The 24,002-nt window shown below is 43.2% G+C and overlaps 1 protein-coding gene across 4 annotated transcripts in view; it reads left to right on the top strand.

Moving 5' to 3' along the window:
• Positions 1-1,369: 1,369 nt before the first annotated feature.
• The window catches only part of iqsec2b (IQ motif and Sec7 domain ArfGEF 2b), a 33,426-nt gene continuing 10,793 nt past the window's right edge, over positions 1,370-24,002 (top strand). For 2 of the 4 annotated variants that reach the window (XM_074643519.1, XM_074643520.1), the window contains exon 1: positions 21,185-23,710. In XM_074643519.1, coding sequence (XP_074499620.1) covers positions 23,661-23,710 — 50 coding nt within the window. In that variant the 5' untranslated portion in view covers positions 21,185-23,660. Of the gene's footprint in view, positions 2,027-17,126; positions 17,267-21,184; positions 23,711-24,002 lie in introns of those variants that run through there. The other 2 variants (XM_074643518.1, XM_074643521.1) reach the window with 2 other exon arrangements.

A 24,002-nucleotide genomic window follows, 5' to 3' on the forward strand; every position in this document is an offset into this window, starting at 1 on the left:
ATCATTTATATATATTCATCCATTCATTCATCCATTGTTTTCATGAATCTTTTCCTTAAAGTGCATTATTTGCAACTACCTTCTAGGCTATAACGTTCATGCAGTTCCTCTTTTATTTTGAAGCTCTTGACCGGATGTGTGCTATCACCGTTTCTCTCTTGACGGTGACGCGCTCGGAGGAAACAGCCGCACGCATCGCTGCAGTTCAGACGCTCGAGGAGCGAAACCTCTGTGTGTTTCTGCGCCACCGCAAAAAACAGATTCACCTGCTTCGAGATTCTCTCTGCTGCTGCGTGGATTACCGACCTGATGCGGCCGAAACTCGCCTCAGATAAGTAGGAAATAACTCAACCTGTTCCTTTAAACCGATTCCAGATCAGCAAACACCAAAGTACACCTCAAAGATTTACCACCTCTTATTATAGAGACTTTCATCTGGTCAATAATCATCCGGATAGTGTATTTAATCCCTAAAGAAGGTGACAAGTTTTTATTATCTCGGAGCCCAGTGTTGTTTATGAATGCGTGACGTGGAAGTAAACTCTGCATTATTCTTGGATGAAAAAGCCCAGAGGCGCAGCTCACTTTGGGAACTAATCTGAATTGAAAGCACTAGGATGTAGTTGTTTTTTTGTTGGAGGATCCGGACCTGGAGAATGAACTCAGTGAGCCACCTCTGCTTACTTCTTTCTGGGCTATAAAGACACATCAAGCCATGGGTTGAAAGCGACCATGATAGACTGCGGGGATATTCAACGTGGGAGGGAGCAGCATTTTCTGTGTTATGTAATGATTGACAGTGCCTGATAATTACTGGTAGATCATCAATAACATCACCCCCACCCCACCCCCCCTCCATCACCCCTCCATCCCCCCTATCCCCCCTATCCCTGTATGAAGCTAAAGAGTGCTTAATGTATGTCAGATGTTTTCTACTAAAAGTTAATGAGCAGGATATTTGTCAGTGGATAAATTCATATTCTGCTTATGTATATTTTTGTTAAAGCAATTTCATTATATATCTTTGATCAGCCTCATTTAGACAATACTTACCTCTGTCACCCTCCACCCTCCACCCTCCTCCATCCAATCTCAGTTTGTTTTGCTTCATTTTAATATTCATCATGACGCCCCAAACTCTTGACCCGCTCCGTGCTGATTTGGCACCGTCTTTCAAAATGACTGTAACTTCAGCAAAACAGACAACTCTGTTTGAACTCTCTTCCCGGCGTTGCAATATCTTTAACGGCCACTAAGATGCTCTAATGATCATTTTTGCCCTCAGATTTGGGTGATATGTAGTCACTCTGAAACTCTCAACCTCTTAATCTCTGTGACTTCCTGTTTTTGAACATCTGAAGCCATCAGTTATCTCCATTAGAGCCTTTCGTCGTTCCCTCCCTCCCCCCCACTCTTCAGGGCTGGTGGGGGGGGTGGATCTCGGCCCCCGTGGGGTCGAAGCTGTGGCGGCGGCTTGTGGTGGTGGTCTTACCCCCATAGGCAGGGCTCCCGCCATGGAGACCAGCCCGGAGAGCCCCAACCGGGCTGTGGAGTACCTCCTGGAGCTCAACAACATCATCGAGAGCCAGGCCAAGCTCCTGGAGACGCAGCGGCGGCGCATCGAGGAGCTGGAGGGCCAGCTGGACCGGGTCAGCCAAGAGAACCAGGACCTGAGGCAGGATCGCAGCCCGCAGACGCCTGGTTCGGACACTCCCGTGCAGAACCACAACCACAGCCAGCCTCTATCCCTCCCCATCCATCATGGCAGTGGTGGAGGTGGTGGAGGTGGTGGAGGTGGTGGAGGTGGTGGAGGTGTTGGCGGTGGCGGGGGCAGCAGTGGGAACGGTAGCACCCCAACGGCTCAAGTGGCGGCTGCACCATCCACAGCTCCAGGGCCCAGCAGGGAGAGGAGGACCCACACCAGGTTGACCAGAGGTGTCTCCTGCAGCTCCTCAACCACCGAGCGAGACCGGCTCGAACGCACCGACAGCACCGACACCAACACCAGCTCCACCATACGGAGAAAGTAAGTTCTTCTCTAACACACACAAGCCTCCTTTGTGGTTTGATTCTCCCACCAATGAATGATGAGCGTGGCTACATGTCAAGTGTTTCTATCTTCGTCCAGGGTGCTCTAAAATTGTCGCGGCGACCACAATCTGCACGGCACCCAATGTGTCACTTAACGACATGCAGCCGCAGCCTCTCTAGTCATCACAGATAATCCTCACAGTAATGGCTCTAAACCTCAGAAGGGATATTTTAATACACCACCATGAGGAATTATGCAGAGTGCTGGAGGATTATGGGTAGAGTGACAAGTGCTCAAGGTGTCCATTTCATCGTGCCGCGTGTGATTGTTGCTTGCAGAAGGGTTTAGAGTCTATTACGAGAAGTGCGTGGGAGTTGCATAGTAGCGTGCTGAGGAAAACTCGAGGGTTATGGGTCTTTTTTCGTGGTGATCTAAACTTTCTGGACCAGTGTTGCCCTTCGGTATGAAAAATCCGCCCACCGCATGCTAAAAGTGTGTTTTTACTTTCCGTCTTCTCTCTGAACTGTAGGCCAATTGGGTTTTGAAGAGAGAGTGTCCAAACCCCCCATCCCCCCACCCCTCAAACTCAAGGCTGACCTGAAGTTAGAGTGCAGCAAACACAGCTTTGGCAAACAGCAAGTGCATCTGTCCTCGCTTTTACTTAACCACGCACACACACACACACACAGGGATAAGAGTCGGCTTTTGTTCAGGAAGCATTACGCTTTTGTGAGTAGGCAGCAATTCATGTGAGGAAAAAGTACACAGTGGACTATATTGTTGCAGCCTTAGTGACAGAAACCAGTGGTTCTTGTGCGATAATGTGATAACATTTCTCTACAATCTCAGCAATTATTACTGGATTTCGTTCCCTATCTATTCTCTTATGGTCTCAATCCTCTTGCCAGCAATTAATTCAGTCTTGACCAAATCCCTTATCGATTATAGTTGTCTTTTCCTCCGCCGTCTGCCTCTCCGGCCCCCTCCCAGCATCCCCGGGGGTGACTTAGTCATTAGACTGAAGCACATATTAGTTATTTATGTAGGCGTTAAACGCGGCGATGAATTGTAAATGTAGTTTCTTGCTGATCCTCCCTTGTTAATTGCCTGTAGCGGCTGTAGCTGACTTTGGATCCAGGCTCAGACAAGCGTATCATATGAAGTGTCACATTTAATAAAGAGTCACCCGCGCAGCAGAGGCCATATTGTCCCTGTCTGGCTGTGACTCAGCCTAAACCCAAAACTGGCCTGTTGGCTTAGGTCAGCGAGAAAAAAAAACTCTCCCTCTGATAACAGATCAGATGCAAACATGGATTTCTTCATCGTCAGTAGAGCCGTGACACTCTAAATGTGGCTCAGATCAGAGGGAGAGACAGAAGGGAGATGGGGGAGGAAAGAGATGACAAGGGTGAGGAAAGTGACTGAGCGACCTTACTCAGTGTGCCTCAGACTAGAAGAGAAAAGGTGGAACACACACACTGATTTTCCATCTGTCAACAGGGTGCGTAAGAGGAGGAGGGAGAGGAGGAGGTCTGGGCCAGAGAAGGCAAGGCTCAGAGAGCTGCCTTTTGATTTTGTCCAATTAGTTTTTGTTCCTCCAGCATGAGTCCTCTGCGCTCTCTGTTCCTCACATAACCAACAATTTTGATTCTGGACAAAGAATGAATACACTTACTGTCTCCATTTTTTTTTTTTTTTTTTTTTTTTTAGCCATGCATGCAGCAACTGCATGAAAACAAAGTCTCTCTTCTCCTTCCTCCCAGCGGCACGCTGTAAACAGCTGTCCCAAATGCTACCCTATTTCATCCCTCTCCTCCTGTTAATGGCAGTGTGAACAATGCAAGTCTGAGAGGCCTCGGGGTGAAATCCTTTTTTGACGTCAAGTATAACAAGCTGTTTTAACATTTAATAGCTAGACTGAGATAACTGCAACGTCATTTTGCCTTGTCAAAACTCTAATTCAAGATATCTGTAATTACATTTTGACTAGTACGATTCACACTACTTTTGCCATTCATTAGTATGGGGTTTGTCATTGTGGATATCCGCAACTGAATTATGACGAGTCGTTATTCCAGTTTCAGATATCTACAATTTAATTCTGACTAGTCATAATTTCAGTTCAAGATATCTTTAATTCCCCCTCAATTGAAGATATCTACGTTGTCCTTTTTAGATATCTAAGATTAAATTGTGACTAGTCAAAATGACGTTATAGATATCTCAAACTGGGGTTACGGATAGTCAAAATGTAATTACAGATATCTAGAATTAGAGTTTTGACTTTAGGCGAAATGATGTTGCAGATATCTGTAATTACGTCAGAAGAGGGCGGGATGGGAGCAGAGTTACCAAGTCTGCTTATTATAAGCGACTTTGGGTTTGTTTTCCTGGAAAGTCGCTTACAAATATTGGTAGTCGCGTTTTTCTGGCTTGTTTCTAAATTGTAGTTGCTTATTTGGGCTCCCGTCTCTCTCCTCTATACCGGTCTAGTTTTTCCTGTTGCAGGATCCGTACGCAACCCCGATCTAAATCTAGATCTTATCTTGTAAAGTTACAAGCTAAAAATGGATGCAAAAATTACATGAAATGCATGCATTCCAAAATAAATTCATACATATACAGAATATGAAGTGATCGAGTGGTCGCCTCTCTCTCTCATATTGTGGTAGGTAGGTAAGGTCGCTTGTTTTTTTTGTTTTTTTGGGGGGTGGGGGGTAGTTGCTTCTTTTGGGCTTGTTTCTATAGACCTGGTTGCTTGTTTCTCTCGCGAGATCTGTCAACACTGGATGGGAGGCGGAAGCTATTGATTCAAACATACTATGGCGCTGCACTGCAGCCGTATGGGTTTATAAAGTGTGTCTGGAGACAATAAATCTACAATACGCTGTAAATTTCTACCACAACTCTCTATCGAACAAAGCTCTCGTTCGCCACAAATTCCTTGACGATCAGCTCTTTCTATTTCATGGCATTTTCTAACTATCTTATCCACAGCGGTCCCCGACCACTCGTCTCACAGCTTGCTGCACATAGAGACCAATGTTATGTGTCCTGCTCGGAGGATGACTCGTTTTGATTAAAATGAGGTTGTAGCTTGTTGTCTACCTTACTACGGTTAGAAAGAGTCGTCGTTTGTGTTTTGACAATGTTTCGCTTATGAGTTATTGATCCGGGTAGTTTGAATCTGTGAATATCTTTCCAAGTTTACCGACCCATCCAAGTTAGCAAAAGCTTCTGCTAACACTGTTCAAATCATTGATGTATTAAGAGAACTGGATACAGCGTTGGAGGCGGGGCCCCGTTCACTCCTATGAAAGGTGCTCAGTGGCGCATGACGCCAAAATGGCTTGACATCTGACTGGAAAAGTATCCGGATCTTCCGGCAGTCTTCCGCATCCATTGGGCCCATAAAGCAGGTGCAGTAGTGTCCGCTTGGTCACATGGCTCGGTCACGGGGTCAAAACCCTCACGGTGTCGTCACGGCTTGCTAACTCCGCCTTCCAGCCCTCGCTCCAGCCTCGGTCTGGGTTTCATTTACATGAACGGAGGAAGGGAAATGACTCTGGATTCGGCTATTAATGCATTTTACAACTTTTAGGACCTAATGATTTAAATAAGTGCTATTAGAGTGTTCGTACTGGGTAGTTGATTCACCTCAAAAGAAATTAACGAGGTACAGACGTCTCTTTCCCAATGTAGGTCTATGGGAAAAAGTATTTTTGGGCCCGATGGCATCACGTGACGAACACGGAAGTTGCAGTACCGCCGTTTGGCCACTACAAAAATTGGGCTCAACGACCGGCGCTCTTCCTGGGGGCTCGGTTTATTGGGCCAATATCCAATGGGAAGCCTTGCATGAGCAACGTTATGCACAACAATTCTGACTAGTCTTAATGGCGTTTCAGATATCTGTAACTGTTATTTAGGATAGTCAAAACTGAAATACAGACATCTCTACGTGTCGTTTTGACTGATCAGAATGACGTTATAGATATCTTGAATAAGAATTCCGACTAGTCACAATGCAATTGTGGATATCTCTAATGTTAAATCCAGATAGTCAAGCCTAGCTATTAAATGTTGCCATAATCAAGTCCCTCCTCCGAGAAGCAGCAGGGTCGAGGGCATCGCCACAAGTCGCTGTGAGCGCGGCAGATGTTTTTTTGTTGTTGTTATTTTGGGAGAGGTCACCCTAGTGGATGAGCCTGTGTCTTTTATATAATGTATGTGCTTGTGCAAAAATGTGTGAAAGAGGGTGGGAGGTACGCACAGAGTGCATGAGAGATTAATTAGTGTGACCAGTGTATAATTACCACTGGCCCAGGGGTGATAATTACTGCTGTGCATATATACATGTGTGTTTTTTGTGAGTGTGTGTGTGTGTGTGTGCACTGCAGGATATCACCTGGGTTGTCCATTAGTAGGCGGCTAATTTGACCCTGCAGCCGGCCATATGGGCTGTCATGCCACGGTGATGTGACAGTCCTCGCTGCATGTGGTTAGAGATCCTTCATTATGTGCTGCGCGCATGCAGCCGTCCTCACAGGATGAGGGGCAGGGGCAGCTAGAGGTCTTGGCGACAGCCCCAGCGGTGGCGATATACTCAGAGCGGTATTATTACATAACAGCTAAAAAAAAAAAAAAAAAGAAGCTATCTTTTCCCACTTCACTTCTTCACTCACTCTCACTGTCACAATGGGAATGTTCAGAAGCTCCTAAGAGCCCTGTGAAGGTGCTTGTGTCTCCATTTATCCATCCTGTATATATCTCTCTCTCTCTCTTCACGCAGGGCATTGTGGGCTGTGCTCTCTCTGAAATTTACATTAATTTTGGGGAATATGGAGAACGGTAATGGACTTTTGTTTCAGAAGGAGCCTAATTTGCTAATTCTTTGTAACCCCATCCCCTTTACAACCCCCCACTCCCTCTCTTTCTCTCTGTCTCTCTCTTTATATCTCTCTCTCACATACCCACGTACACACACTCACTCTCTCCCCCTCGCTGTTTCTGTTTCCCACTGCTGCAGATATGACTCAGAGAAGCTGCAGAAATTACTTTTGTGCTATTCTCTTTTCTCTTCCCCTCTTTGCTCGCCCGCTCTCTATTCCTTGCTTTTAAACCAAAGCACAGTTATTGTTCCCGATTAGCTCGATTGAATGCTCTTTCTTCGCGCGAATAAAGAGCTCATAATATGTGTTAATTTTGTCTAGCATGTTACATCCCATAGCAGCTAAGATAGCGCAGATGCAGCTTGGGAAAAAAATGAACTGGCCCCAGGCAAATGTGTGGGTAAGCTCGGCTGCACTGACCTGCTCCAAACAGTCTGTGTGATGTGATGGGAGGTAATTTATCCTCTCAGGAACTCACCAGGACTTTCTAGAAGAAATACAGTGAAGCTGCAGCTTCTCAAGAAACCCAATCTGCTTGCTCTCCATTTATGTTTTCTATTTCAGGATACGTAGTGGATTAAACATTGTTTAATTTGGGCCAGAATTAGAATGTCAGTGCTAACAGTGCTAATGATTACTGTGATGCGGTGTAGCTTGACGTAAATGTAAATTGATGGATGTGTGTGTGGGAGGCGAGTGTACGTGGGTGGTGTTTTTTTTTTCCTTCTCCTCGCCTGAGTGCGGTGAGTGTTCATGGATTCATACACTGTGTGCAAATGATTTTTTTTATTTTTTTTGCATTTATATTTAGTCACATGTTGCTCGGGATTCATGAGGATTCACATTTTCAAGTGTCAGGGGCCCAATGAAAAGTGAGAGTAGGCTGGCCAATGGCTTTGGCTCTCTCTCTGCAGATGGTCAGATTCATCACAATCAGGCACTCGGGATGTTACGCTTAAAGCACAAGCTCTATTTTTTATTAACATGCATATTCCATGTGAAGGCAGAAGGATTCACAGGCTGTACAGTTGGATTTCATATGTTGTGGTAGTGTCACGTTTCATCTGATGTCTGATCCCTGTCACACCAAGCATCCACTGTACTTGTAAATTATATATTTTTATAGTTCAAACTGTTTTTAACATGTTCATATCATCACTGTCAAATAAAAATCCAAGCACACTGTATATACTGTATATACATATATACTTTATGTATGTATGTATACATGTATATGTATGTATATGCATGTATATGTATATCTACAGTATGTATACATGTATAGATATGTATATATACAGTATATGTGTTAGTGTATATGTATAAACAATGAAATTAGTGTTGTGTGTTAGTGTATATAAATATATATATTAGAGTGGGAAAAAAAATCGATTCACATATGTATCGCCTTTCTGTTTTTTTTACGATTTTGAAATTGATTTTTTAATGTCAGAATCGATATATTTGTTTAATTTCAGTCCATGCGTCGGTAGAAGGAAGTTACCACCCTTATTGCGCCTGTAGTCCGAGTAACGACATCATATCCGTTTCAAAAACCAAAACCAAAACAAAGTCGAGGGCGGAGGGTCTGCGTGGATACGACCTGCACCCTCGCATGTTAAATCCAGAGTGGTAATCACTACACATACAGTAAAGTATGGAAACACTTTGGGTTTCACACATTGCCAGGAAAAAGCAGAGTTAGACATGATGGCTAGAGCTGCATGCTGACTCTGTCATGGACAGGAAATGTTATCGTATTGCAGTAACGGGCAGTCAAGCCAGCCGTCGCTCGCATCTCCGTGGTCAAACCAGCTGACGTTACAAAAATCGAATATCGAATATATAATATCGAATCGCAACACTTGTAGAATCGCAATACATATCGAATCAGCACCCAAGTATCGTGATAGTATTGAATCAACAGATTGACGTATCGTCCCAGCCCTAGTACATACAGTATGTACCAGATTCACATTCCTTATATATGTTCATACTTGGCCAATAAAGCTGATTCTGATTCATTTTGAACCGTTTCTTGGCAGCATATACTGCCCTGAACAGTTTAACTTTACAGAAACAACTAGATGTGGCAGCAGCTGATCTGATGTCAGCAGACAGACAGACAGACAGATGGGTGCATGTGAGAATACAAACTCAAGGTTTATGACCGACAAGGCCGCATACTGTTCTACCCCTAGACACATGACCTTGCCTCTGCCATTCATAGTGAATACCTACCTGTCTACATTCTCCCTCTATCTGTGCTGCCTTTATTCCATCACATCACGTCTTTCTAGAAATGGTTCAAAAGTGAATAGCTGTGATGTAAAGTTTTTTTTCACAGAGAGCTGTGAGAGATGTAGTTGCTGTGGAAACTGTAAAGCTGTCCTCAAGGCAGTTGCAATATTGCATTTCCGTCCAACCATCCCCCCTGCATCGCCTCCACCTCCAACTCACCTCACCTATCCAGGGGTGGAAGAGGAAGAGTCCTGATCCTGAAACAACCTCCTCCCCCTTTTCCTTCTCCCCCTTTTGCCCCCCATCTTTTGCTTTGTTTTAAATGGCAGCTGTGCCGTGTCGAAACAACAGCCGTGGTAAATTAGCGCAGAGATTAGCGGTCTTGCTTTGTTATTAGCGAGGAGGGCAGATCGCTAAGCCTTCTGTCCATCAGTGGGTTAAACATCACTGTGGATCTAATCCCCCCCCCCCTCCCCGCCTGCGTAGTGTGTGCAGGTTTCCCTCAGCATTTGATCGACACAGATGCATTTTCCATATTCATCTCCCGGCTGTTACTATGACTTTATTCAATGTCTTTCCGATTCAGATGCAGATAAGTGGCACTTTTGAGGCGGGATGTTTGTCAAACACTTGCGCACACGTTCTGTGGAGCAGAATAGGGAGACTGGTTACCGTGGGAACCCTGTGAGCTGTTCTGTGAAGAACTCTGTGGGCGAGAGACACAGAATAGAGAGATGGAGAGAAGAGAGAGGAGAGGGTAGGAGTGGGAGCAGGAGCAGGGTGAAAGACAGAAGCAGGATTGAATGACGGCTTGATGGGGATGGATGAGACATACTGAAGACAGATGAGCGCTGTTTTATTCGTCACGTGTTACAGGTTTTTCTTTCATTGAAAAGTTGGGATGTGATTCCTCTGGCCGGCAGACAATTAGTCATTTAGTCATATGACCGAGATCTGTTTCAGACTTTACAGACTATCCCTTTGGTGATCTGCAAGGGTATCACTTTCTTGAATTACTCCTTCTGCGTCTCCCACATCGCATTTTAAACAAAGTCTAATTGGTCCTCATTGGATGATTCATATCCTGTTAAAATCAAACACCCGCACACACCTGTGCACGCAAAGTCACAGGGCACAGCAGGTGCCTGGTGTGCGTAGTTGAGTCGTAACAGTAACTGTGTGCCCCTCCTTGTCAGTGCTTTTCGCCTGGCACTCAACGCCAAAACGCCCACACAGGCAGTCCGCACTGTTGCCAAGCAGTAGGAGACTCGCAGTGAAAGCGGTTGGTTGTGGAAGGACTGGTGGAAGGGAACGGGAATGGGAGGGAGAACGGGGGGAGGAAGGGGGGGTGTATTAAAAACACACTTAACTTTAGGCTACAACGCAGCGTGTGTGGTTATCAAACGTCTCTGTTTGTCAGCGGGAGTTAGTGCGGGTCACACGCTGGAGGTGGAATGACGCAGTGCTCTCCCACACTTTCTTATTTCATAGACAATGGCAAAAACAACAAAAAAAGCCAATGAAAGCACAATTTGAAGTGGCTCGTACCGTGGCGGAATTGGACGGACTGATTTTCAAATTATACCCCACAGAAACATGGATGTAAATGTTTCTCTCTGACCTGTGAGCTGCTTCACCAAACAGTTGTTGTGGTGTGTATGAGCATACAGAAAAAAACCACGACATGTAGTGCAGGTGATGTCCTCCTGTGATCGTAGCATGTGAGCCTTGCTCCCGCTCTCTCTCTCTCTCTCTCGCTCATCTATACATAGACTCACCTACGCGCCAACACCCCCGTGCCACTGCACAGGTTCGAGGAAACACTGGTTCCAGCAGCGAAACCATCGCTCCACATCCTGTTTCCATTTCACATCCCTCCTCCCCATCCTTCTTCCCTCCATTCCTCCTCTCTTGATTATTTTCACCCTTGCCCTCCTCCGTATTCAACCTCTCCCACTCTCACACAGCTCGCTCTCCTCCCACTCTTCTTCCTGCCTCCAGCCTCTGTCAACTCACTGCTTTAAATACACGCCACCTCACACGTTCTCCCCCGATGTACCACTTTCTCTTTTAGCCTCGACTTCCTGTGTCCATCTCTGCACGCCAACACCCTTTGACCTGTTGATTCATATCTTGATGTCTTTATTATCTGTGTGCGTCTGTTAATGACAGAAAGAGAAATGTATACATGTCAAGAGTGTGTGTGGGTTGTGTATGTGTGCTTTGTTTTTCTATGGAGGAGTAGAAGGAGGAGGAGAAATGGCGATTGTGTCTGTTTTTTTTATGGCACACAGGGGTACAAGCATAACTGCTCATGAAGCAGAAATCAGATCCTAGATGAGCCTGTCAATGCTCGCCGCGCTGGGGATGCTCTAACACGAGGCAATGGTTACCGCTGGTAAAATACAAATCTTGGCAGTGCGAGACCACACAGTGTGTACACGCCTGGCTCGGGCTCACGTAACTGCACCTCTGCATCTCTTCACATCTCCATCCAAAGCTGAGCGGGTCACCGGGTTCAGTTGTTTTCAGAAATATTCAGTTTCTTTGTGTTACAGAGACCTAAAACAGAACAAACACGCAGGTCACATCTTGTCAGGATATTCAGCACTATAGAATCTGTGCTTGGAAATGAAGCATGAAACTTCTCAAGATGCTGTCTTGCAACCTCAGTGTAATCTTTATAAATAGGAGTGAACAAGGCGCTCCTGTTCCACACTCCCCAGTTAAAATAGCATTCCCACAGCTTATTCACATTTAATTGGAACTTTTTATCATTTATGCTAAGCTAACGAGCGCTCCGCCTACACGATTAGATCCCTAAACACTCTAATTTTTACTGCTCTTGTTCCTCTCTATAAAGAAACCCTTGAACTCTTGCCCTGTTCAGTGGGCCAGACTTGTATCTTCTTTGACGCTGCAAACATTCAAAAGGCAGAGTCTTAATTATAAATCCTGTCAAACGTGAATTGTATTTCAGTTTATGATCAGTAGGATTAAATGATAAGGCTGGTGATATACTGCGCTTTTGCTATTTTTAACAAATCCCATGAAAAGGTCTAAACCGGCAGTGCGTTAGTCTTTCTCTTATTTCCAATTTCCCTGTCTGTGGCCCCATTTGTTCCAGGAGATTAGTCTTTAAATCTTCAATAACTGATTTCTTTTTTTTTGGCCACTTGGGGGCAGTAGAAACAAGCTAACACTAACATATTACCGAACTGTTGCTTATTTACACATCCAGCAGTTATGGAGCAACATTATCTTTCATTCTGAGTCGTATTTCTGTCCACCTGATGAATGTAAGTCCAATACTCACTCTCTTTTAGCTCTGGTTTTGGTCTCTATCGACTCCTGACAGAAATGTCTGTCTCTTTACTTTCTAAACGCTCCGCTATGTTCACTAATTGTGTCTGCTGTTTGGTGCTATGCAGGTAGTGTATAGTAGGGGTGTAAATCAGTTTCATCACGATACAACATTATATTGAGTCTTTGGACAATGATTTGCTGATATAACAAATTCTGCCACGATACGATTTTGTATCAGGGGCCTGCGATCGATATGTAAGGGATAATGTACAGCGAGCCGGTCATTGTTGTGAAATAAACCCCGACAGGGCGATGCGGTATCGTCCTGAAGGGGTTTATTTTACAGCAATGATACGCTAGCTGTACATTATCCTGCTTATAACACGGCTACTTAAGAAATCGATAATTTGACACAAAATGGTCCACCAGAAAGAAATAACAGACTGTAGAACGCCGTGATTAATCAATCAGAATCGAGTGTTCAACAAAGCTGTGTAATTAGAGACGATATCATTTAACGCAATCAGTTACATTTATAACTCACAAAAAGCAACTTAATTATGATTTGACAATATTAATCTTCTTTCTCTTATCTTATTACTGGGCTCTTCCAGACATTTAAATGAAAAACTAATTAAAAAAAATAGGTACCCTGTTGTTCACTATAAAGTGCCACATTTCTCATGTTTAAGAGCAAATCTTTTTTTATCAGTTAGGACTTTCAAAATAAAGGAGTATCTTAAAAATAACGATGTATCAATCATCAATAATGTATCAATGTTTTCACCAATAATATTGGATTGTTGATCATTGAATCGATATATCAATCCAGATTGATGTATCATTACACCCCTAGTGTAAAGTGAGTTTTTAGAGTTTTTATTTGCTGAAAACAGCTTCCTGTTGTGTCTGAAAATTACTCTATAACGGTGAGAGTGAACCAAAACAATAAAGTTGTGGGTCGGACAGCCAAACAATTAACTAAAACTCAATATAAAGCTCTGTAAATTCTCTGTAATTTCCTAAAACAGCGGGGCACTGTAGTTTTTAGCAGACGTTACTCACACAGGAGTAAATACTGTATTTGTTGGGGACTATTTTCAGCTGCGGATTTGGTGCATTAGTCAGTATTTACATCAGCAGGATGGTGTATGTGGGTTTGGCTCAAAATAAACTACATTGCCCATGTTCATGGTGATGAAGCAACATGTTACCCGGTGCAACAGTGTGGCTAATTGATATGCTTTCAATAGTTTTTGGACAACAATGGAGCTCTATATGGCACAGACAAAAATGGGCAACACAAGACTTTGGCTACGCAGGTGACACTTGTTAGTAGGATCAATTCACTGTTGGTTGGTCTTTTAATTGACAATAAGAGAACTATCACCAAACTTATCCTTTAACAGAGTTGTTTGTAGCTTCTAATACAATTTGTTTTCTGTGATGCTTGTTTTCCAAGTGAATAACACTTTCTGAAATTCAGTTTGGTCGCCTCGCCTCGCACAGCTGGCCATAAAACAAGCTGGTTAACTACGGTGACCTGCTGAAGTGTTGCAGCATCTCACTTCCTTTCTCGCTGTCTCTGCCTCGTCTTGTCTCTGAGTGTTTCCAATGTTAAAATGACGGGGACTGTGTGTCCTTGACAGCAGCTGGCCCTAGTGAGAAACCAGCCATTTAAATGCTAATCTCAACCACTGCTCACTCTTCAGCTGCAGATGGAACACACAAGTGGTTTCACATTTTGAGAAGAACCCCGCAGCAGACCAGTATAGAGCTTTTATGTAATCCATCAGAGTGGTTGGAAGTTTCTCGCACAAAGCTCTCATTTAACAACTCTGGCTGTGAAGATTTTTAGACATTGAACTCAACTCTCCATCTTCAGACACCTGTTACCTATCCGCCAGGAGCCGATTTCAACAACACCTGTGGTGTTTGTGACGGCACGTCTCTGGAAGATGTTAGTCACCTTGCTGTTGTCAGAGTCTGTCACACATCTGCCTCTCTTTTCTCCTTTTTACATGTACCATTCATTGTTCAACCATTGACGCTGTATGATTTGTCACTATCAATGTGCAGCTTCAGATCAATGCTTCTCTCTCTCTCTCTTGTTTCCGTCTCTCTTTCTGCTTTGCCGCTGACTGTTTGTGTGTCTGTCTCTTCTGCTTTCTCCATGTCTCTTATGTGTGTGTCGTCCGTCTCTGGTCCTTCCTGTCAAAGTGTCCGGCCGCTGTCTATCTCAGGGCAGCCCACCTCGGCTCCCAGCACTCCCACGGCGGCGACTCCCTTTGCCGCTCTATTCCCCACCAGTCTGACCGTTCACAGCTTCGTCAGTCTCCATCAGTACTGCTGCCCCGCTACTGACCAAAGCTTACAGCAGGAGGACAGGTAAGGGCCACCGCAGGGCCTGAATACAGTAAGAATATAAAAAAAAAACTTCAACCTCCATAAGACGCCTTGCAAATCACCTGCAACAACCTCCAGATATCTCTCCCTCACGCACTATCACTTTCTTTACATTTCATCCTTTACCTTTCTATGCCCACCCCCTCTTAATCCTAAGTAAGCGCCTGTGCTTCAGTCTCCTACCGCTCCCAGGTGTGACTAATAGCTGGAGTTAAAGGCCCTTCTACCAGCTTGAAAAACACATAGCTCCTTCACAGGGAGCCAGCGGATAGCAGTCATCTTCAATGGGACACGAGGTGGACTGAGTCACAAGCGAACCTGGCGAATTCTCACCCTCCTTTCTCTCCTTCCCCTCATTTATCCTCCACCTGATGCTGCTCTCAGACACATCAGCGCATGATGCTCCAACACTGCCACCTAATGGCATCAGACAGCTGTGATGTGCACATACTTCCACCATTTAAAAAAAAAGAAAAAAGATGCCCCTGTTTCAGCTAAACATGCAGCCTGCTTTAGGCTTTTCTAGTTTTTGCTTTCTTTTTGTGTCTCGTGCTGTTTTTCACACTGTCCTCCTCTTTCTGTCTGTCTTTCTCTGTCTGTCTTGTCCCTGTCTGCCTTCCTTGTGTTTTGTCTTTCTGTGTTGTGACTCGCCCCGTGTTGCTTTCCAAGAGAGGAGGGTGAGGACGAGGGTGCCCATCAGTTCTGTTGCTCTGCCTCGGGCTGCAGCAGCCCCTCCTCTCGCTGAGCTGACCGACCGCACAACGACTCGCTCGCCCATTTACCTGTGAAAAACCTATCACAGTCTATGCTGCCAGAAAACGGAGACCTCACTGTGTACCAAAATTCTTGCTGCATTTTAGCAGGAAAATAGAAATGCATGCAACTTGTAGCCATTGTGACAGTCGGTATATGTTGATTTATTCATGTATCATTACTGTTTGTGCATTAATTTACATTTTAAGGACTCTTGATGTTGTCTTCTTCTCTCTGCATTCTTTGCAATTCATTTCTTTTCTTGCAGCCATAACAAGCTGTCGCAACGCATCACCATCACTTTGTCTGCCCATTACTGTCGCGCTCACGCTTATCTTGAAAACCACTAGTTGAGTCACGTCAGTTCGGGTGTGCTCAGTAGTCACTTATCTTTTCAAAAAGCTTTAAAGTCTTGTCACCACCCATTACCCAATGTCAGAGAAGCTATAGCCTCCTATGTGATGTAAAGACATTAACCATATGCAGTTTGTAAAACATGTTCATTTGGTTGTTCCTACACATCTGTTGTCACATCTGTTTATTCATAAAGAGATTCATCTTGTTGGTTTATCTCTGAGCAAAATAAAGATCTCTAGCTCCCGAAGACACTTCATTTCTGTCTTTTAAAATGTCCGAAGGTGAAATATTTGTTGCTGTAGTTGCTCTGTGTTGTTTTCGGTCATGCTGGAACGTTGCTCGTACACACCCACCTCACTCATCTCCACCTCGGGCAAAATGTACCCACACAAAGGCAAAAAAGTAATTATACAAATTATGTTTTCAATTATATATTGATTGTTTGTTTGGTGCGCATATTCCTTGAACGTTAATACTTTCTCCTGCAGTATGTACCCCATAAGTGTGTGTGTGTGTGTGTGTGTGTGTGTGTGTGTGTGTGTGAGCTTTCATTTTAAGATAAATCATTAAACCTTTTGTAGTTTCTCAGGACATTTATTATCTGTGCACACTGCAGCAATATGAACCACTGAACCACAGAGAGCATCATTTACTTACCTATTAATATTTAATATTACAGAAAATTCTTATTTGACAATATTTTCATGCATATATTACTTTTTTTTTCTAACTTTCCTCCTTAGCTTTTTCATCCATATTGATTATGTCTCCTGTGTCGTCCATCTCTGGTGCTTTAACACCATGTGTCCTTGCTTTTTTCACCTGCTTCCGTGTAGACAGCACATACCTCGAGGTTAACCACTGACGTGTCACTGTACAGTGGGAATATAAAAGCAAAAGAGAAAACACCAAACATTTCTTATATTCCTCCTCACCCCTTTTTTCAATAAATTAATGCCCTTCTTCTTCTATGTGTCTCTTCGTCTGTTCCTGTTGTTGCCGTGACATGTTTTTGTCTGGTTTTGTATTTTGTAATAAAAGTAATTGTGCGTGTGTGAGTGATCTGGTGCGGGGAGGGTGGAGGGAAAGAAAGCCGGGCAGGGTGGAGGGAAGTTCATAGCTGTCAAAAGACTGTCAAGAATGTAGCCTGTATAGCTCTGCAGGGCGAGTTCGAGCCAATGTGAAAGTGTGCGAGAGAGAGAGAGAGACAGAGAGAGGGTGTGTATGTTATTACGCTGCTCCAGTTAGTGTGGGACCTTTCTCTGACAGTAGCAGCATGGTAAGAACTCAGCTTTTTTTCTCCACTTTCATTTCACTTGGTAAACTGTCACAAAAGAGCATTTAGTTTGGCACCAGCGAGAGATGACGTTGCTTGTTACACCAGTGTGTGTTTGTATGGTGGCCCACGCTGCGATGATGTAGTGACTGTGACATAGATCACCAGTCTGTGTGCTGTGCAAAAATGTAACTGAATCCTCACAGACACAGACAGCAAAAGACAAAAGGTAAACTAGTGTCTGTTGAGTGCTGATGATTAATGATGGTAGTTTGTACAACATGTCATGTGCTTAACAGAAAGAAGTGACCTGTATTTGGCAGGAGAGTGTGTGACAGAGCGTACGTGTCATTTGGATAATTTGCCAGACTGTCATGGGTGTCACTCAAATGCATACAGAAGTAGAGCAAATACTGTACCATAATTACTTCTTGAAAAATATTTGTCATGTTAGTTTGAACTAGGAGGATTTGTCAGCTACAGTGGAGTCAGCACTTTGACATGTGAGCACAAGTTCTGTAGAAGCCAAATGATCATCTGGAAGTGAATCAGTCCAAAAAGGTCAAAGTGATGCACTGAAACCAGTCTAAAAATAGTGGACATCAGTACAGACTGTACACTGAGAAAGGAGAAGTCCTTTTCTGATGAAGTTTACGTTACTTTGTCTTCCCGCATGTATATACAAGACTTATCTCTTCATTCTTTCTTGCTTCATGTGCCAGAGATTATCTGATAAGTTTTTGCTTGTACAAAACACTGCCAATCTTCAGATATCAATCATTCTGCAGCCCTGCAACAATACAGCTGTACAACTTAGGCTTTTTATCTCTTAGTTCACTAACTGGATTCAACAGGAAGTGGCATCCTCTGCTGACAAAACAATAAAGCCTGTTTGAGCTTTGAACTGGAAGGTCTGGGTCACAGAAAGAAGTGAACAGTGTGTGTGTGTGTGTGTGTGTGTGTGTGTGTGTGTGTGTGTGTGTGCGTGTGTGATGTGAAGCTCACATCTTGAGACCGTGAAGTGGCAGAAGAGTGTTGGCGGTGGAGGAATGCTCCGATCCGACCCATGAATGATTTGATTGTTTTCTTTTCAGTTTGGTTCAGTTGAAAGAATGGGATCACATGCGACAAAGAGAATACAGATTGTTGTTCCGGTAGCAGATTTATTTTCATGATTGAAAACATTGAAAACATTATTAACACCGTTTATTTTGATCTCTTTAAGTCCTGACATTGATGGTAAAAATTTGTAGTTAGCTGAGATCTTTCTGGAGGCCTTTCTGCTCCTTTAAAGGGACGGTATGTAGGATTTGGCGACACTTAGTGGTGTGGTTGCAGATTGCAACCAACTGAGTACCCCTCCGCTCACTCCTCCCTTTCCAAGACTGCGGTAACGAGAGGCGCCAAGTGCAAAACCGTTCACCTCGCTCAGAGGCCATTCTTACCATAATAACACTAGGGATGCACCAATCTTGACTTTTTCAGTCCCGATAGTGATACCTGGGCTTTGGGTATCGGCCGATACCGAGTACCGATCCGATACCAGTGTTAAATGAATAAGCTGTATGCCTCACTGTGTGGAAGAGACTGGGATCATTCTTTTATGTGTCAGGCTTGACTTAAATATTGATTTCCTAAAACAAAATGGGACCAATGAATAGATATAAATTTATTGAATTGTAATTTATTATTAAAATAATAAATCGTACACCAGAAACTTGATAAAAATCTTAAAAATTAACAGGAATTACAACTCAAATGTAAACTTTTTAAATGCAGCAACAAATCATTCAAAACTTAAACAGGAATTAAAATTACAGTATATAATGTATATAGTATATAAAATTTAATTGAATAGATTGGCCTTATTGTCACCGATACGCGATCCAGCTATTTGAGGCAGTATCGGCCCGATATCCGATCGAGTATCGGTATCTTTCCATCACTAAATAACACAACTTTAGGAGCAACAGAACTCAGGCGGTTGGCGGTACCACGTTTTTGCACTCATGCAAATGTGGCTGATGTTACTGCAGTTTCACAAGCGTGTGGCCAAACTATGATGGCCTTCAGGTAACGTAAAAACATGAAAGGCTCTCTCTAGATTCAGTGTTTGGTTTGGGCTACTGTAGAAACGTGGCGGAACAACATGGCAGACTTCATGCAGAGGACCCACTCCCTATGTAGATATGAAGGGCTCATTCTAATCTAAAGAAAACACAACACTTCTTAGTTTCAGGTGATACTGAAACTGGAATATAGGTGACGGACTATAATATTCATAACTATGTTTTCATTAGTGTATTATGAAAATGTATTAAAGTAAGTAATAAAAGTATTAGCTAATGTAAAATAGCAGACTCTATACAGAACAGAGCTGCACGCTGTTTTTTGGTGTTCATAAGTTTGCTCCTATACTTTGGCTGTTCAGGGTGATTATGGGATGGATTCCTAGATCAATAATGCGAAAATGTGAAACGATAAGACTGTGGAACTGTTTGCTTAATATGTCACAATACAGGATCAATAAGAAGGGTTTTCTTTGGAGTAAATCACATAATGCTCCATGGGCTACAGAACTTCATGCTATTTTTGAGGAGGCTGAATTGCAATATATGTATAGTAATAATTCATCATGCAGCATGGACACAATTAGAAGAAAGAAAGTTACTGGCTAAATTTGAAGAAATATGGTTGAAAGATATATTGTTAAAACCAAAATTATGAACATATATTCAAATCAAGCACAATTATGCCACTGAATCTTATGTTACAGCAAACTCTTTAGTTGCACAGTTAAGAACAGGAATCCTTCCTTTGGCCGTTGAAATTGGTAGATTTAAAAACATCCAGAAAGACAACAGGTTGTGCGAAGTATGCAAGTTAGGAGAAGTTGAAAATGAATCACATTTTCTTTTGTATTGTCCATACTATGATGAGTTAAGAACTTCTATTTTAAATGTCCAAAATCCAGAAATGTTTTGGTGCTCGGATGATGACCAAACAGAATGACTATTTAATTTGAATGCTTGGCTACTTTTGTTTCTCAAGCTTGGAAAAAATGTCAGAATGGTTTATTTTTTTTGTATTATTCGTAATTTATGCTGCTACTCTGGTTTCTGCAATTGTCTTTTCTTTATTTTCTAAATAATGGTGTCTCAGAAGCCCGTTTGGGCTGGACATACTGTATATATATATTCCATCACTGCTAATAGATCCCTCAAAATGTTACACACTGTTCCTTTAATCATTCATACTCCACAATTGTGTCACAGGGGTCACTTATATTGGATGATAAGCTTTGGAACAAATGGCAAAATGACACAAAAGTAGGAGATGAGGAAATTAGACAGGATATGATGAGATAACTACTCTGAGTCAATGCTCGAGTGGAAATGAGTCAACAGACAGATCGATGCAATTATTGGCTCCTCCGTGGCGGGTTAATCCCCCAGCCAGCCTCCTTATCCTGCTGTGGGTTCGATGACACACTCAGACCCACCGCCGCTCTCTCACACACAAGACACACACCGTCAGCACATCAATATTGTATGAGCGAGGCACAGGAGGCAGGGGACTGCAAGGAGTTGACATTGTACTTCACCCCCCATTCACTTTTCAATTTCTCTCACCGGAGCTCTTGTCAATTTCTGCCCACGTCTTCTTTTATTCTCATAACACCATCAGCGATCACTTTCCTGTTTATTAGATTCCAACCATCTGTTTCAAGCTCCAATTAAATGGTTGGAGGTAGTGAAACTCTGGGCTGCTCTTTATGATGGAGCCTCTGGGGAGAACCTCTCTCTCTGGCACTGTAACAGGAATACAGGCTTTCTTACATAAGTAATGAGGTACAGATGCCATCTGCGATATGGCCACACTCATGTTTTATACAACAAACTTTTTTTTTTAACTCGTATATCATCCTCACCTCGTCTCACACCGCCATGTTATACTGCCTGGCTCTCGCTGCGGGCAAAAAACAAATGATAGTGTTGTTTAATGCATGCACGCTTGGAGGTGGGTTGCAAAGCCTCGCATAGGGAAGGAAAAAATCAATCTTGGAACAGAATTAATTTTTTATTTCAAATGAAACTTGTAGAGTTTTAATAGGTGTCTCTCAACTTGAACTCGTCCTCATAAAGCTCAGAGGAAGAACTGCAGAAAAGCACATTTTTTCCGTCTTTATGACTGGTGTGAACACAGCAGCTGAAATGTATAAGGATTATTATGGAGGCAACAGCTGTGAATATTCAGAGAGAAATTTATGAGCGCAGGCTTGTGACTCCCTAATGTCGCGTTGCATGTATTTTAGGTTTCTGTGACTCAGTTGAATGAAAATACCATCTGCTCCTGGCTGCTGATGTGCATGGCAGGAAGTTAGAGTGAAGCCGAGTCCCTGCTTGTGTCTACCTGTTGGCAATGAGCAGAAGGCCCTCATGTGGCTAGTTTCCATTCCTTAAAAGGAGCAGTTTTAAGCAGCTCTGAAGAAGACAGAATTCTCTATTCACACAGTTTAGACAATGTGCAAATAGGTACTAAAAGTAGATGATTAATCCAGGCTTCCATTCTTAATAAACAAACATGTTGAGACAACGCTGGTTCACTCTGCGCAAATATATATATTCTGTTATTTTATCTGTTTACAAGAGAAGTATTATGCACACTGTCATGCACAACCTGTGGAGCATCTTCAACACCCACCTCAGCGGTGATAACAGTCAATACATTGTCATGGCAACTACGCTTCTCATCCTAACAACTGCCTCGCCGCCCACAAAGGTCCCACAGCAACCGTCACCAAGCAACCCCCTCCCGCTTCTAAGTTTCTCTATTTAAGGAGCAGAGGAGGAGGAATGATAAATGATGCTGCACACAGAGAGAGAGATAAAAACACATTTTCAAGAGGAGATGGATGTTGTGCGCAACAACTTGTTGCTCATAATTAATTTGCTCTAAGTGGAAACGAAGCACATAACGCTTGTTAATGTTTGATTAATTCCCTGCAAACATTACATAGATAAAAATATGTGGAGTTTAATATTTACAACTTAGCTGTAGTGATGTGTGCTTTCCTGCAGATGTCAGAATTGTGTCTTTGTATAACTGGGCTTTTGCATGACTCTTACGTTATGCAACATAATGGAGTTGACAACAATAATTTAGCCGGGTCATGTGTTGCTTGTAGGCACAGGATGTCCTGCATTGTAAACGTTTCCCCCACTCAGTCCACTGCAAAGACTCTGAGTCTAAGTGATATGTTTGTGTTTCAGCATCACCTACCAGATCAAAACTAACAAATTAAAATACCTACAAGTTGTTTCCTTGTTCCTTGAGAAGCCTTTCACTTCTTGTTCTGTTGGTAGCAACTAAACACTAACACAGGAAGTCTGTGCGATCCAGTGGAACAGTTACACCACAATGAGGGAGGGAGGAGGACATGAGCTGACCCAACTCAAAGAAAAAACTGTGGTTACAGTAAACAAGGCACCATTTCAGTCCTGTTTTTGTGTTCTGCATGAATGTGTGCCGAAGCCATGCAAAAGGTAGAAACCACACAAGCGATGCCAGATTTGCCTATTCCATGTGCTGAATGTGACGCTCCCACACATCCCTAACCCTGGCTCTCTACTTCTTGTACGCCTTGTTTTTGTGGGACAGCTGACAGAAGGGGGTGCGGCTAACACAAGGAGGAAATGTAGGCAGGAACATGTGACTGTGGTTGTTCTCCTAAACACAGACTGACTAATTGACTTGGATTTTGTCTGGGCAAACGTGCACAACGGGACACTGGACTGTAGGATCTCTGGACTTACTTGAATCCTGATAAGTTTTGGGTTATTGCTTTGCTGGCTGCAAATATCATTGTTTCCATTTGGGTGGAAACCTTAGCTGCTTGCTTTTGTGTAATAGACTGAGTGAGAGTAGTGAATCTGATAGGAGGTGTGCTCTGTCATGTGTTTTGTCTCACGATATTCCATGGTGAGCTGAAGTGCCTGTTTTACACCTGCTGCTGCTAACGTAACAACCTGGTCTTTCCTGTCAGGATGGTGTTGCTGGTATGTGGCACTGGATGAGTGTGTTTTAGTGGTTGGTGACTCCTCAAAATGTGCTATCACTGTTGTGTGTCAGACAAAAGGATACACTGAGAGACAGACAGAGGGAACAAGAAAGTGAGAAGCAGACTAAGGCAGTGCATGAACACTAGTAGGTTTGGCTAAACGTTGTAGTATATTAACTCGTCCTCCTGACTCATTAAAAGAAGGAGATAGAGGTCAGAGACCTTTTATATCTATTATTGGATCATCAAATCACCATGTAGACAAGGAGGAATGTTGTCAGATCTCATGCTTTGGCACAGCTGAAGCAAAAGGAAGTTACAAGCTATTCGTTCGCCATGAGTTCCACTAAGAGATGGTTATCTCCTCGCCGCTCTAAAGTTTACACGTAAGTCTTTATAGCTCTTAAAGGAACAGTGTGTTGCATTTTGGGGGATCTATTGGCAGAAATGGAATATAGGTATGTTTTCTAGTGTATAATCACCTGAAATTAAGAATTGTGTTTTTGTTAGCTTAGAATGAGTCCTTCATATCTACATAGGGAGCGGGTCCTCTTCACTGAGTCCGCCATGTTTCTCCACCATGTTTCTACAGTAGCCCAGAACGAACAAACCAAACACTGGCTCTCGAGAGAGCCTTTCACGTTTTTACGTTACCTGAAGGCCACCGTAGTTCTCCGA

The sequence above is a fragment of the Sebastes fasciatus genome, chromosome 8 (assembly GCF_043250625.1).
Source record: "Sebastes fasciatus isolate fSebFas1 chromosome 8, fSebFas1.pri, whole genome shotgun sequence".
Classification (NCBI taxonomy): Eukaryota; Metazoa; Chordata; class Actinopteri; order Perciformes; family Sebastidae; genus Sebastes; species Sebastes fasciatus.